At 41.1% G+C, this 16,774-nt stretch overlaps 1 protein-coding gene across 2 annotated transcripts in view; it reads right to left on the reverse strand.

The window, feature by feature from the left end:
• sh3kbp1 (SH3-domain kinase binding protein 1) overlaps positions 1–16,539 on the reverse strand; it is a 179,320-nt gene extending 162,781 nt beyond the window's left edge. The window contains exons 1-2 of one of the 2 annotated variants that reach the window (XM_043700472.1): positions 16,372–16,539; positions 6,058–6,215 (exon numbers count right to left, since the gene is read on the reverse strand). In XM_043700472.1, the coding sequence (XP_043556407.1) occupies positions 6,058–6,215; position 16,372 (159 nt within the window). In that variant the 5' untranslated portion in view covers positions 16,373–16,539. Of the gene's footprint in view, positions 1–6,057; positions 6,216–16,367 lie in introns of both variants that reach the window. The other variant, XM_043700471.1, reaches the window with a different exon arrangement.
• Positions 16,540–16,774: the final 235 nt, after the last annotated feature.

The following is a 16,774-nucleotide window of genomic DNA, read 5'->3' on the forward strand; positions in this document are numbered from 1 at the left end:
CCTGTTTCCTCAACCTTATGTATGCCTCCTTCTTCCTCTTTACCAGACATTCAACCTCTCTCGTCAACCAAGGCTCCCTCACACGACCATTTCTTTCCTGCCTGGTAGGTACATACATATCATGGACACGTCGTATCTGCTCTTTGAAAAAGTTCCACATTTCCTCCACATCCTTCCCTGACAGCCTATGCTCCCAACGTATGCTTCTCAAATCCTGCCTTACAGCATCGTAATTTCCCTTCCCCCAATTATAAAATCTACCTTGTTGTGCGCACCTATCTCTCTCCATAACCAAGGTGAAAGTCACAGAATTGTGGTCACCATCTCCAAAATGTTCACCCACTAACAAGCCCCCCACTTGTCCCGGTTCATTACCGAGTACCAAATCCAATATGGCCTCCCCTCTGGTTGGACAATCTACATACTGCGTTAGAAAAGCTTCCTGGACACACTGCACAAACACCGCCCCATCCAATCTACTTGATCTAAAGAGCTTCCAATCAATATTTGGGAAGTTGAAATCGCCCATGACTACTACCCTGTGGCTTCTGCACCTTTCCAAAATCTGTTTCCCAATCTGTTTCTCCACATCTCTGCTGCTATTGGGGGGCCTATAGTAAACACCCAACAAGGTGACTGCACCTTTCCTATTTCTGACTTCAGCCCATACTACCTCCAGAGGCAGATCCCCCTCAAACTTACCTTCTGCAGCCGTTATACCATTTCTAATTAGCAATTTAATGCAAACAGTGGTGAAATGAGGGCACTCAGCATTAGTGAATACAAGTTTCATTTAGTACTAGTTTTAATTACAATAATCAAAAATGAATTTGCTAGCTGTTAACATATACCGGACTGTGATTCACTCAGCTGCTCTGGCAATAGGAGCCCCATTTCCATACATTATCTCATCCCGTTCATGGTTGCCCTAGGAGCACATTCACTCTTTGCCACTTTGAACTCTCTCTTGTCCAATATTGAGCAGGGCAGACAGCAGGTGTCGCTATATTTCTAGACATACCACATGGCAAAATGTAAATATCACCTTCAAGTCCATCCAACTGAAGTGAATCTTCAACAAGGCCAATTATTTGCTCAGTGACCATTGGTAGTGAAGTTTTCTTTGTGCTCAACACTTCATGCTTCAGTCATAGGAGTCCTCATAGGTTTCTTAAGCTAAATTGGAAGAAGGAGCTTCACACCAGCTATTACTTGAGAAACACGTTGGCTGCAATACTTGACTGACTCTTGTATGAAAGCATTTTGTTGGATCCAAGGAAATCTGGCACATTGCTACATGACCTCTTTTGGTGGCTATACCCTAGGTGTATATTGATGGAACAAAGCCTTTGTAACTGATAGAAACTCCTGGCTTCGATGACATTGCCCAGCTTGCAATCAATGGTACCCTGTATTAGTGGGAAGTCAAACAAAGAAATAAATGGGAAGCACCCTTGTAGTGCAGTGGTAGTGTCTCTACCGTTGGGCCAGATGGTCTAGGTTCAAGTCTGACCTGCTTCGCATGGTATGCGATAACATGTCTGAATTTGGTTGTTTAAAATAACCGGTAGTAAATGCTTTGCACACTCAGTCAACCTATCGCCATCACATCCCAAGTTGATCTATTTCCTAGCCCCATCAAATGATTCAAGTCAGAATCCTAATGCATTTACATACAGCAAACTGAAAGCCCCTAGATACAGCTATAGTAGGACTGTGAGAAGAACTAGAAGCAAAGAAATTAAAAGGAAAGAGAACTGGTAATGCTTATTACCAGGCCCAAAAATTAGCTTGTCAGTTTCTAAAAGGGTACAGATGTACGTGACCACTCAACGTGATAATCTTAAGAAATTGAGCTTCTGTACACAAATCCTATTATAAAATTAGGGCTTCTTGCAACTTCAGCCTTTCTACTCATCTTGCAGCTTTGTACCTCACTTATGCACCATTGATGCTACCACAATACATCATTGCTGTTGCAACTGGTGATCTTCTTCAGTTGTAGTGTCAAAAACATTTGAGGGACTTGTCATTCTCCTAGAGTTTATGTGATAGCAGCAACTTTGTAATATAAAGCCTCACCATGCCTCACAGGAACCTTTAAAATTAATCGAGACACATTAGGTCATATAGGGCAACTGATGAAAAAGCTCTGCCAAAGAGCTAGGTTTTAAAGGGTGTTTAAAGAAGAAAAGAGAGAATTATTTAGGGATTAAGTTCCAAAGCTTATGATCTAGGCAGCAGAATTCAGAGCCACCAATGTCTGAATAATTAAAACTATCAAGGCTAGAAATGGCTGAGCTTAGATAACTCAGAGTTCTGGAACTAGAGAAGATTACAAAAGATCGAGGGGAGCAGGGGAAAAGGCAGAAGGAGCTCAGATGAGACTTTTAAAGTCAAGGCATTTTAAAGTCAAGTTAGGGCGGCACGGTGGCACAGTGGTTAGCACTGCTGCCTCACAGCGCTAGAGACCCGGGTTCAATTCCCGACTCAGGCGACTGACTGTGTGGAGTTTGCACATTCTCCCCATGTCTGCGTGGGTTTCCTCTGGGTGCTCCGGTTTCCTCCCACAGTCCAAAGATGTGCAGGTCAGGTGAATTGGCCATGCTAAATTGCCCCTAGTGTTAGGTTGTAGGGATATGGGTGGGTTGCGCTTCGGCGGGTCGGTGTGGACTTGTTGGGCCAAAGGGCCTGTTTCCACACTGTAAGTAATCTAATCTAATCACATCTGCTGGTTGCATTATTCGTTCATAGATTAGCAAACACAGGGTGACGAAAACCTTTATGCAGACATTTTCTTTGCCACAAGGAAATGACAAAGCAATTATAACTGAGTATTGATTTAGATCAAATGATATAAAGTTTAAAGGCCCCTCCATAAGCTCCATCTGAAACTCACCTTCTTGTTGGCACATTTTCTGAGTCCTAGAAAACCCATGCTGAAGAAATTAAATCCACAAGGGTTGAATTCATTTTGAAATCCCTTCACTTGCATTTAACTATGGGATTAAATAGCATCTTAAAGGAGCTTCCTGCCAACACAAGTGAGTGCCCATTTACAGAAAGCAAATTACTTGCATGTAATTTATTGCACTAAAAGCTGGCATGTTGGAGTTGCATTACATTTTCACCAAATTTAAATGTACCCAACCGAACCATCTATTCTTCCCCCAAATACTCCAATGCTCTTCTGGCCAGCCTTCAATCTTCACGTGTAAAATGATTTCCTTTAATCTATCTTTCCCACCTCTATTTTCCTCCTACAAAAACTACCCAAAACTCTCCAGGACTACAACTCTAATTTCCAGTATTCCCCAGATCCTGAACAGCAAGATCAGCCCTCAAATTGCTGGAATTCTCTCCTTAATCATTTTTTTTTTTTTTTTAAACAGTTCTCTCCATCTTTGAAGATATTACAATTCATTCCTTTGACCTTCACTCTCAAATATTGCTGTTTTGGCATGGGACCCATTTTCATTTAGGCCTCTCGAAAATTATGGAAATATTTTTCTACATTGAAAAAGCTACATCAATGCAAAGCGATAATGCCAAGTTCCTAAGGTGAGATGTACAAAGAAAGTAATTCAATGGGTATTCTCCTTCAAGTTTGTCAACGAACATTACTGTTCAAGTTAAAATATCCACATTGTGTGTTCCAAAAGTGGATGCAATAAAAGGTAAAAAAAAAGCACAGGTACATTGCTGTTGAATTTTGTTTTCAATAATCTTTATATTTATTTTAATCTTAAATACATAGCAAGTGATTTAGGGCTGAAAGTTATTAAGTAGAAGAGAATTATTTTATCAGAACAAGATATAAAAGACTCAAAGGGGAAGATCATCACTGTCTCAAAATCATAACAAATATAATAAGGAAACCTTTTAACTCAGTATAACTGTGCAGGCAAGCGGAATTTGGCTGCACTCATTTATTCATTCTAGACTTGAGTAGAACATGACAACTCCAAATGGCAACAACTCTCAAAAGGACTGAACATAGTGGTTTACAAGTTATTCTGATCATGAAATGATATTCTGGAGCTATCCCAGACCTTCTCTGAAGCATAAACATATGCTGCAAAAAACTTTCATGCAGGAAATTAGATAGCTTAAAGCTTAACCATCCATCGCATCGGAGCAAGTGTGAAATTAGAAAAATGTCCTTTTGTCTTCTCAATTAGTAATTAAATCAATGGCAAAGGTATACAGTATCAAACTGAAAATAAAAAGTATGATTTCATTTGTTCTTTTTATAAGAACTATTTTATAAAATTGAAGAATGTAAAAAATAGTCCTAACTACAGAATAAGCTCTACTCAGCTCGACTCCAATCACTAACCTCCTTTGTCATATCTGTGCTGATCATTGAAGGGTACAATTTCTACTAAATGCAATAAATCAAATTTGCATCATAAGAATAAAGGTCATAAATCTTGAAGAATGTCAGACTCAAACACCCCTGGCACAATGTCCAGCATCTTAGACCCACACACAACATCCTCCACTTTAGACCCATCTTGACCCTGGTTCTGTGTCCAGCCTACCATTTCTTACCCACCCCCAACTTTAGCTTTCAAATATTGTTAATCAACTTGTTCAGTCATGTTATAACAAATCTCTAGAACAGGTGGGAGACAAGCCCAAGCCTTCTGATCCAGAGGTAGGAGGCCAGTCTGCCACAAGATGTCTTAAAACTAATTCAAGAATGCACCAAATGATGCAACATTCCAATCCTTGATGTTCACAACTATATCCTTCCAAGTATTTTTCAGCAAGGGATGTAGAGCAGTTAATTAAGAACAAAATTCTAGCTGCATGGAATCTCTGAGCCAGCAACACTAAAACTAACATCAATATGCCCATCACTAACTCAATTTGGGATCCGCTGATTTAGCATCAGCTAATAATTGATCACAATTCCCTTTGAGCCTTGATAGTTTATGATGCATTATATATAAAAAATTTTGCATTAAGGGTGAATGATTTGTGCTAACACTTAAACTCAACTGCATTTATATTTATCTATGAGCTGTGATAAATATGAGCTTACTTTTAAGGTTCACAAAGTAATGCTTTATTAACACAAGATAATAACCAGAGACATGCTTGACGGCAGCAGTCTGCCGAAATAGAATCTTACGAAAAAGATTCTTCATTTCTACACTACCAGCTCATTTTAAACAAACATGAAATCAACCAAGCAAATAATTATTTACCACAGCTTCCTGCTTTTTTCACTAGTGCAGATGTTAGCAACTAGCTGATGCTCAGAGGTAGAAACTTAAATACATCTTCCTGATGAAACTGGTAACCCAAAAAACAGGTCACATGAAAGTCAGCAACTTACTTGAGAATATCAGTTTTACAAATGCACAGACTTGAAATAACAATTTAGTAAACGTGGCCTCAAAACAGTATTATGCATATAGGTTATGGTTACTGTTTTGTTCATTTGACTGTTTATACCAGGAAAAGTTGGGATTATGAAAATAATTCATTTTTGTAATTTCAAAGGAAGGAAGTGGTAAGTCTAAGTTACAGTACAATTTCACCCTGAATTTAAATTGCATCCTCCAGAAAATGTTTAAAAACACACTGCTTATGAAAAAGCCCTTTTGCTGAGCAACTCAGTGCTACTACATATATCAAACTACACCTCAAGACTTCTTTTACAAACAACTACATTAATGGTAAAAGTAGAATCCAAAAATCTTAATCTTGCTCAATTGAGATTATTTTGAAAACTGGAAGACTCTTGAAACTTCTGGATAAATAACTGTTAAACAGCTAATGGAACATTTTAGTGAATAATTTGGAAACATCTGTTAACAATACAAGCAACACACTTGGTTTAAAAAAAAAGCAGCAAATATAACACAGTGGAAATGGAAGACTTGCATTAAAACTAGATCTTGATCAGGTTGCAAAAACTTTTTTTTGCCAAAATACTTCTATAAACAGAACAGACTGCATCAGCTTTCTCTACTAAATGACCTCCACTGTTAATGTCTGCCAAAACCAAAAATTACATAATGGCAATAACTGATGTATACTCACTCTTACAAAGTTGTCGGGGAACAAACCTCTTCTGCCATCGAGTTCACCCTCCCACCAGCCTCCATCTTCTTTCTTGATATTAGTTACAATATCTCCTACAGAAATGGTCAGCTCATCATCATGCTGAGCTTCATAAGGAAACTCAACAATCGCTTCCACTGAAATAAAAATAAAGAATATTTCAGCAAATGTCAAATTACTTCACTGACCAAACAATCAAATGGTCGCATTGTGCGACATAATTCCAAACAGTTTCACATAATACAAGGCAAAGTTGTCAGCTACAAGACCTGAACTGCATGTTCAACTCCTCCAATCTCCTTGTAGAATTCATCCCAAGTTAGACAGACCCTGTCCTGCATTTCCAAGCATGATGCCCATTTTCCCTCAAATCATAGTTGCAAAGAGGTACAGTTTAGTTCGTCAAATTAGTTGATCAGATAGGCATTGGTACAAACCCACAGCCTACAGTTTATTATTTTATTTCATGTTCAAAGTTGGAAATTAGCTTAGGGGAAGGAAAACTGTTCCGTTTCAGATCTTTGTTTCAAAATTTATTAACTTGAAACGATAGAGCTTTATTACTCCAATTTCTTGCCCATTTACCACATCAGCAAAGAGAGACTGTCAATGTAGCATTCAACACAAACCCAGTACAATTTGAAGTCAAACTTCAAAATCATTTTTAAACCTAAACAAAAAAAATGTAGCATCATACGTCCTCCTTACAGCACAAGTGGACGGGCAGACCTTATTTTTGAAAAACCTTTGGCCCTGGTTTAAATCATGTTAAGACTGGTGAACCTCGTGCTGCAACCATTAGACCAAGACTCATTGATGGAGTATTGCTCCTGGGGTGATAGATGACGAGAACGCCTTGGGGTGCATTGACAGGTCCATATCTCCAGACCAGGAGATAAGAGTTCAAGTTGGATCTGCTTCAGATGTGTCCAAGAATATCTCTGAACATGTTAATTGGAAAACCTTTAGTGGCACTGAATAACATCTTTAAAAGAAGTAGGAATATATCTTTCTGCTCATTGAGCTTGCTCCATTACTCTTGGATTGAGGACGTTGTACAAACATGGATAGGGTACTAGTTGGCAGACAGGAAACAAAGTGTAAGAATAAATGGGTCTGAGTGGGAGCCAGTGAAAGTGGAGTAGGACAGAAATCAACGCTTACACCTTAGCTGTTCACAATATATACGAATGATATAGATAAGGGAACTAAATGCAATATCTCCAAATTTGCAGATGACACAAAGTTGGGTGGGAGGGTTACTTGATGAGGAGGATGCAGAGATACTTCAGTATGATTTAGACAAGTTGAGTGAATTAGCAAATACATGGAAGATGAAGTACATTGTGCATAAATGTGAGGTTATCTGCTTTTGTATTAAAAACAGGAAAGTAGATTATTACCTGAATGGTGATAGAATGGGAAAGAATGAAGTGCAACATGACATGGGTGCTCTTGTACATATAAATGTGTAGCAGATAGTGAAGGAGCCAAGTAATATGTTGACCTTCATAGCAAGAGGATTTGTGTACACAAAAGATGTCTTTCTGCAAATGGACAGGGCCTTGATAAGACCACGCCTGCAGTGTTGGATGCAGTTTTGGTCTCCTTATATATGAGGGGAGAGATATGGGTATGGAGGAGCACAATAAAGGTTTACCAGATTGATTCCTGGAATGGCAAGACAATGTATGAATAGACTGAATCAGATAAGACTGAGATGTACATGTGCAAGTGTATCAGTGGAATCTCTTTCAAACATATAAAGTTCTAACAGGTTTAGACAGAGTAAATGCAGGAAGAATATTTCCAACGGCCAGAAAGTCGAGAATCGGGGTCAGAATCTAAGGATATTAAGGTAAGCCATTTAGGCCTGAGATGTGGAGAAATTTCTTCACCCAGAGCGGTGAGCCTGTGAAATTCTCTGCCACAGAAAGCTGGTGAGGACAGAACATTCAATGTTTTGAAGAAAGAGTTATAGTTCTTGGGGCTAAAGGGTATGGGGAGAAAGTGAGAACAGGAAACACAGTTGGATGATCAGCTAAGACCACACCTTAGGAAGGATACATTAGTGTTTGAGGCAGTAAAAGATTTCAACAATTAAATTATGAGGAGAGATCATGTAAATTAGGACATTTTCTATAGAATTTACAAGATGAAGGGGTGATCTGATCGAAGTCTTGGAGATATTGTTATGGTTCTGTTCGCCGAGCTGGGAATTTGTGTTGCAGACGTTTCGTCCCCTGTCTAGGTGACACCCTCAGTGCTTGGGAGCCTCCTGTGAAGCGCTTCTGTGATCTTTCCTCCGGCATTTGTAGTGGTTTGAATCTGCCGCTTCCGGTTGTCAGTTCCAGCTGTCTGTTGCAGTGGCCGGTATATTGGGTCCAGGTCGATGTGCTTATTGATTGAATCTGTGGATGAGTGCCATGCCTCTAGGAATTCCCTGGTTGTTCTCGGTTTGACATGTCCTATAATAGTAGTGTTGTCCCAGTCGAATTCATGTTGCTTGTCATCTGCGTGTGGGGCTACTAAGGATAGCTGATCGTATCGTTTCGTGGCTAGTTGGTGTGCATGGATAGGACAAACAGGAAGACAGCTAACGATCCGCATCCATGAACACTACAAATGCCGGAGAAAGATCACAAAAACGCTTCACAGGAGGCTCCCAAGCACTGAGAATGTCACCTAGACAAGGGACGAAATGTCTGCAACACAAATTCCCAGTTCGGCGAACAGAACCACAACAACAAGCACCCGAGCTACAAATCTTTTCACAATCTTGGAGATATTAACAGGAAAAGACAGGACAGATAAAATAATTCCACTGGCTACACATTCTAGAACTCGGGGGAATAGTCTGAGAATTAGGACCAGACCATTCAGGAAAGGTGTTAGGAAGCACAAAGGGTGGTAGATGTTTGGAACTCTCTTCAGCAACAGCAGTTGATGCCAGATCAATTGTTAATTTGCAAGATCCCTTGCGCGGGGGGACCTAGAATCAGGGGAAGTAGAGTCAGTATGGATAGAGCTGAGAAATTCTAAGGGTAGAAAGACCCTCTTGGGAATTATCTACAGGTCCCCAAACAGTAGTATGAACGTAGGGTGTAAGTTGAATAAGGAGCTGAAATTGGCCTGTCGCAAAGATGTTACGAGAGTTGTTATGGGAGATTTCAACATGTAGGTCGACTGGGAGAATCAGGATGGTATTGGACCTCAAGAAAGAGACTTTGTGGAGTGCCTCCGAGATGGATTCTTAGAACAGCTGGTGCTGGAGCCAACCAGGGAGAAGGCAATTCTGGATCTGGTACCAAAGACTGTCCACCATTCTCTAAGGCACAAATCACTCTCCACTTACCTGGATGGGTACAATAAGCTTCAATCTGCAATTTGAAAGGGAGCGGGTACAATCGGTAGTGACAATATTTCAGTTGAATAAAGGGAATTATGGAGCTGTGAGGGAGGAGCTGGCCAAAGTTCAATGGTGCAATACCTTAGCAGGGATGACATGGAGGAACAATGGCAAATATTTCTGGGTATAATGCAGAAGATGCAGGATCAGTTCATTCCAAAAAGGAAGATCGATCCTATGATGAGGCAGGGGTGGCCGTGGCTGATGAGGGAAGTTAAGAAACATATAATGTCAAAAGAGAAAAAGTATAACATAACAAAGATGAGTGGGAAAAGAGAGGACTGGGAAGCTTTTAAAGAACAGAGGATTACTAAGGAAGAAATACACAGAGAAAAAATGAGATACGAAAGTAAACTGGCCAAAAATATAAAAGGAGGATGTTAAAAGCTTTTTTAGGTATGTGAAAGGGATAAAAATGGTTAAGACTAAAATTGGGCCCTTAAAGACAGAAACAGGGGAATATACTACAGGGAACAAAGAAATGGCAGAAGAGTTTAATTGATACTTCAGATCTGTGTTCACTGGGGAAGACACAAGCAATCTCCCTGAGGTAACAGTGGCTGAAGGACCTGAACTGAATGGAATTTATATTTGCCAGGAATTGGTGTTGGAGAGACTGTTAGGTCTGAAGGCTGATAAGTCCCCAGGGCCTGATGGTCTATGTCCCAGGGTACTGAAGGAGGTGGCTCTAGAAATCGTGGATGCGTTGGTGATTATTTTCCAGAGTTCGATAGATTCAGGGTCAGTTCCTGCAGACTGGAGGGTGGCTAATGTTGTACCACTTTTTAAGAAAGGAGCGAGAGAGAAAGCAGGAAACTATAGACCAGTTAGTCTGACCTCAGTGGTAGGAAAGATGCTGGAGTCAATTATAGAGGATGAAATTACACACATCTGGATAGCAGTAACAGGATAGGTCAGAGTCAGCATGGATTTATGAAGGGGAAATCATGCTTGACTAATCTTCTGGAATTTTTTGAGGATGTAACTCTGAAGATGGACAAGGGAGATCCAGTGGATGTAGTGTACCTGGACTTTCAGAAAGCTTTTGATAAAGTCCCACGTAGGACGTTAGTGAGCAAAGTTAGGGTGCATGGTATTGGGGGCAAAGTACAGACTTGGATTGAAAATTGGTTGGCTGACAGGAAACAAAAGAGTAGTGATAAACGGCCCCCTTTTGGAATGGCAGGCAGTGACCAGTGGGGTACCGCAGGGATCAGTGCTGGGACCGCAGCTTTTTACAAGGAGATTACAGGGTGACCTGGACAAGTTAGGTGAGTGGTCAGATGCATGGGAGATGCAGTTTAATGTGGATAAATGTATGGTTATCCACTTTGGTGGCAAGAACAGGAAGGCAGATTACTACCTAAATGGAGTCAAGTTAGGTAAAGGGGCAGTACAAAGAGATCTGGGTGTCCTTGTACACCAGTCAATGCAGGTACAGCAAGTAGTGAAGAAAGCTAATAGCATGCTGGCCTTCATAACAAGAGGGATTGGGTATAGAAGCAAAGAGGTTCTTCTGCAGCTGTACAGGGCCCTGGTGAGACCGCACCTGGAATATTGCGTGCAGTTCTGGTCTCCAAATTTGAGGAAAGAGATTCTGGCTATTGAGGGAGTTCAGCATAGGTTCATGAGGTCAATTCCTGGAATGGAGGGACTATCTTATGTTGAAAGATTGAAGCGATTGGGCTTGTACACCCTTGAGTTTAGAAGACTGACAGGGGATCTTATACGTCTCAATCAGATTATTAAAGGATTGGACAGTCTGGAGGCAGGAAACATGTTTCCACTGATGGGTGAGTCCCGAACCAGAGGACACAGCTTAAAATCATGGGGTAGGCCATTTAGGACAGAGATGAGGAGAAACCTCTTCACCCAGAGAGTGGTGGGTGTGTGGAATGCTCTGCCCCAGAAGGCAGTGGAGGCCCAGTCTCTGGATTCGTTTAAGAGTTGTTTAGAGCTCTCAAGGATGTTGGTATCAAGGGTTATGGAGATAAGGCAGGAACAGGATACTGATTGAGGATGATCATAATGAATGGTGGTGCAGGCTCAAAGGGCAGAATTGTCTATTGCCATAATTTAAAATCTAAGATAGGTAAATTTTTATCCACCTAAAGCATGAGAGATATTGGGGGGGGGGGGGGTTGGTTGGTGTTAAAAAGGCACACTTACAAAAAAGTTTTCTTTCTGAAATTTGCTTTGAATACTGGTGGATTCACTAAAAACAATTGTAGGTGGGGGGAAAAGCAACTGGATGACAACTAAATGTCAAACAACCAGGCAAGTTGTTCTCCAATTGGATGCCCAGTAGGAGGTGCACAAGGATCAAGTGGTTGGAATTGGGTGGGCATGTGATCAAACCTCAAAAATATACATAATCAAAATTGACAATCCAAACATGATACTTCACTGGAACTCCTGTCACAATCAAAACAATGCAACATATTTCTGTCCAGCTAGGTCAAGCGCTAGTTTAAGATTTGAATTATATCTTAATTAAATGTTGTAAAACAGAGCATAGACATGCAGCTAAAAATTACCCACAATTTAGTACAATAAATTCATAACTTCACACAGATAGGAAACTGACTAATTGAGCAAAGTGGAACAAATTACCCACCAGTAAGAGTGCAAATCTGTTCTGGAGACAGAATTGTAACAGAGTAAAAAGTTTTATTCTGCAGAAGTTGGCCAAGGACAGGAGAACAAGACAAGGCTCACACACACATATACAAATTTTAAAAACTGCACTGATAAAATATTAGCATTTGCAAGCTTTGAAAAACATTCAAAACAACCCTAGCGTCTCGTTTCGAAATTTACATTTCTGTTAAGTGGTGCATTCTGAGGTTAGTTAGCAACTTTGCAAACTGTGACAACTATTAGTGTCCTTTATGACACATTAGTAGGCAGCATATTGTGAGTCTAACCATTGCAAAAAAAGCATCAATGCCTGACATTAAATAGAAGTGTTCACAACTATATTAAAAAACTTGCCAAAACCCTCAATTCAGTCATGCAAACTATTTTTGCTCCAGCAACACATGACTATTTTGTGATTGCCATGCACTTTGGTGTAATTTAAATTTAACCTTATCAAAAAAGTAATGAAGAATGCAAAGGATTATTCAAAATTATAGCAATAATTGCCTATAGATCCAAAAACATAATTTACATGGCAGAGAAACTGAAGTTCTTAGTTTATTTAATTCTCATTATACCTACATCTATCAATAAACAAAACTTCAATTTTTGAACTTTCAAAGCCAATAGGTTTGTAGTACTTTGATCAATAAGATCTACTGGTTAATTTTTTAAAAAGAAACTGTGTAAACAAAAATGGTTACTTTACAAATTGCTAGATATTTCCACTGTGCATAAAAACTCCCAACACTGGTACTATTTTAACAATAACCTGGACCAGCTAATTCTGCTGGATGGCAAACGTCTGTTTGGATTTTCCCCTATTCTGGATCAGTGGTGCTGGAAGAGCACAGCAATTCAGACAGCATTCGAGGAGCTTCGAAATCGACGTTTCGGGCAAAAGCCCTTCATCAGGAATAAAGCTACCCTACCCATTTTAAATCAGCTTACTAGATCATTAATCACTATCTAAAGACAATACTTTCAAATGTTTCAAAACAAGGAAGGATGGGTGACAGTTGTGCAGAAGAAGCAGAAAGTGATCAACAACTGGAAGAAAGTTGCAAAAGGGTGGCTAAGGTCAGCAAAGTGAACTCATTTAAGAAATGGCTGTCCCCTCTAATAAGCAAACAGTAGAGTTGATAAGTTTTGAGTTTAATGTCCAAGCAAATTTAGGAAAACACCACATCTCTAATAAATGAAAAAAAGTGAAAGGCACCATACTTTCAAAAGACCATAGACTGCATTCTCAGAAAGAGACACACACGACTGGTGGTAATCAAAAGGTCACCTTGCCACAAGCAAGGAACAATGTTCAGAAAGCAGGGCCTTCGTGGGGACCCAAGTCGAGACAGAAACTGCAGCCTTATTGTTCATCACAAACAAATTCAGACAACCAAGTTAACCAACTAATAAGCAAGCAGAATAAAATCCAGTTACCACACACACTTCATTTACATTTCATTATTGACTTGCTAAATCAAAAAATACTTGTTACTGACATAAATTTGGCAAACATGCAATAATGACCAGAGAAGTAAACCAATAATACATCATAATCTTCACTTGGTGGTACAGAGCTTGAGTTTTGCTGGAACAAACATATTTCCAAAATGTATTTCATCTTGCACTCATGAAGACAAACCAAAAATGCCAGATTTCAAAAGATAATAAAGATTTATACTACAGGGGAAAAAAAAAAAGAGAATGTTGATTACTTAGCAACTTGACAATTAATTTGAACATTGCCTTGGAGACAGCAATAGGAAACCAATGGCTTCCCAAGCATCCTGGTAGTTCAGAAAAGGCACAAGGCTTGAACAGGTCCCTATGAATAAAGCTGTGTAGTTTCTAGCAAATGTGAATGAACTGCATTACAAACAACTGACTGCCTTAAGGTAGTCAGTAGTGTAACTATTGATGCATTTGAGATAGTCAGCAAATGCTACTCAATCACAGATTCATGTCTAACAGCAGACATTTTAGTTTAGCAAGTGCAGTTTTGAACCTGCCATGGCAGGACACAGAACAACTCAACCAACCTCAATTGGCCAAGCAACAATTCAACATAATCTCCACCATGCTCTCAGGCTGTGCATTCCAGATCCTAAATACTTACTGCATGAAAAACACTTTCCTCATATTATCATTGCTTGTTTGCCCTCTGGTTCTCAACCTACTCCATCCACACTTCTCATGATTTCAAATACCTCTTATCAAATCTCCTCACAACCTTTCCTTCAAGAAGTCCAAACTTCCCCAATCTATACCTCAAGATAAGTAATGTTTCTCATCCTTGGAACCATTCCTGTGAATCTTTTCTGCACGACTCCAAGGCCTTTGCATTCCTCCTTAAGAGTGGTGCCAGAACTGGATAATACAGTACTCCAGTTGTAGGTTCTCTTTACACCCTGTTTTAAACAACAATGTAACATTTTCAATTCTCCAGCTGTCTGTCACCACCCAAGTTGAAGAATGGTGGGAATTATGCAATCGTTATGCACCACTGCAATTTCCACTCTCAAATCTATTAGCATCCTTGGATATTAACTCATCTGGCCTTGGTGCCTTTATCAACTTTAGGTGCAAACTGCCTGTTAATCCCTATATATTAAAATTTAAATATTTCTAGCACCTGAACTTTCACGCTCACCATGACCAGGGAAGGATCTCTGTCCTTGATAAAGACAGATCAAAACATTAATTTAATGCATCAAATATGCCCCCTCCCAAGCTCAAATAATAAATATGCTTGTCAATCTCTAACCAGCCCCACTCCTCCTCTTAGTATACTTTTCATACTTTTATTTCTATCAATGACTTTGGCATTTCTCTATATGTTGGCTAACCACCTCTTCTCATACTCTGCTTTCTTTCTTGTATTTGCTTTTTCATTTCCTTTCTGAATCTTCCATATTTCAGAGATACATTCAAGCAAACAATAATAGGTAGATATTGGGCTTACATTTGAAAAAAATCTTAAAATACTTTTCACCTTTGAAATTATTTAACTTGCCAGTGGCTCAGTTTAGTACTGCTGCTTCATTATGCCAGGGACACGACCCCAGCCTCGGGCGACAGTCTGAGCGCAGTTTGCACACTCTCCCCGTTGGTTTGTGGGCTTCCACCAGGTGCTCTGGGTCCCCCACCTTGGCAACAGTCCAAAAGTGTGCAGGTTGGGTGGATTGGCTAAATTGCCCATTGTGTCCAAGGATGTGTAGGGTGGGTGGATTAAGCCTTGGTAAATGCAGGGTTACAGAGATAGGATTGGGGGTTCCGAGAGGGATGCACTACGGAATGTCGGTTTGGACTCGATGGGCCGAATGGCCTGCTCCCGCACAGTAGAGATTCGATTATGCTTCAGGATCACCAGAGACTAAACTAATTATGATGTAAGTTATTCAACGCTACTCTGTACCAGAACCAAGTCACGGCCTTGCACAGAGGCATCACCTGACTGTTATAACGGTACAAGGGTTCTTATACAATGCGGGATTGTTTGTCATGCAAAAAAAATACATCAAGCCAGGTGAAGGAAGGGAGAGTGGTGTTTGGATTTATAACGCCCAAAGCTGCATACATGAACATATGAGTCGTATAGAATAAATGTAAAACAAGGAACAGTTTCTCCATTGTTCAATTATGTTTAGCACCAGTGTTTCTCCTGCACCAGAGCCTGGGAGTAATCTCGAAAGCCGCTCCTGTGATAGTGCGGCCGATACACAGCCTTTAAATGGGTCGGATATATCCAACCCCGCACGCAGTTCATTGGGCTCCAAGAAAAAGGGGGGGGTTGGGAAGATACACACACCTCAGTCTGCTCGCTCGCAGATGGACAGTAAGTTGGGCGAGTGGAGCGGCGAAGATGGGGGCTGCTGAAATAGAGGCCGGGGCGGGGAGAGAAGAGAGCTAGCTAGCTAGCTCGCTCTCTGTCAGCCCGCTGCAAACGTGTCAGGGGTGGGGATGATGATGGTGCAGCTGACAGGACCCGGGCGGGTGGCGAGATGGGAAATCGCAGTCGCCCCCTTCCCCGGCTCGGGGTTAACTCTCCGGATGCCGCACTCACCCACTTATATCGGTTCCAGCTGGCCAGCAGCTCCCCCCGAGTTGAAGGATGGAGGCGGCCGTTCGGGCGGGGGTGAGTTGGGTGCTCGAGCGCCTCTCTACCCACCCGTTTCCCCTACGTCCTGGACCAGTCTCCTGACATCCCCCCCCCCAAGTCATTTGGTAAGACACTCACTCACTCCAATTCTGCCACGGCCCCGGACATCTTTTGTTCGGCAGCCAGCGAGTCAAGTCTGCCTTTCTTGGCCCCGAATGCTGCCTGTGCCTCGTCTGTTTTCAATCACCGACCGATGGAGTTGTGTTACCGGGGAGGGGTCGGAGGTGGGAAGAAACTTCAAAAGATATCGCGATAGTTCCTGCCCTTCTCGACTGGATGGGGAGACCGTTTGTAACCATGGCGACAGGGGGTTTCGAACGGGCGGCGCGCGAGGGCCGGGTGAGCGCCATTTTGGTTTCCGGTGGACTTTGAGAAAATAGTGGAGGCTGGAATCCAGTCGTTATCACGCCGAAAAAAGGATGATGGACATCTTTGTGCGACCAGATTAGATGCTACAGCTCAGAAAACAGCAGCGGCATCTCGCA

This window comes from Chiloscyllium plagiosum, chromosome 12 (genome assembly GCF_004010195.1).
Source record: "Chiloscyllium plagiosum isolate BGI_BamShark_2017 chromosome 12, ASM401019v2, whole genome shotgun sequence".
In the NCBI taxonomy this organism is placed as follows: Eukaryota; Metazoa; Chordata; class Chondrichthyes; order Orectolobiformes; family Hemiscylliidae; genus Chiloscyllium; species Chiloscyllium plagiosum.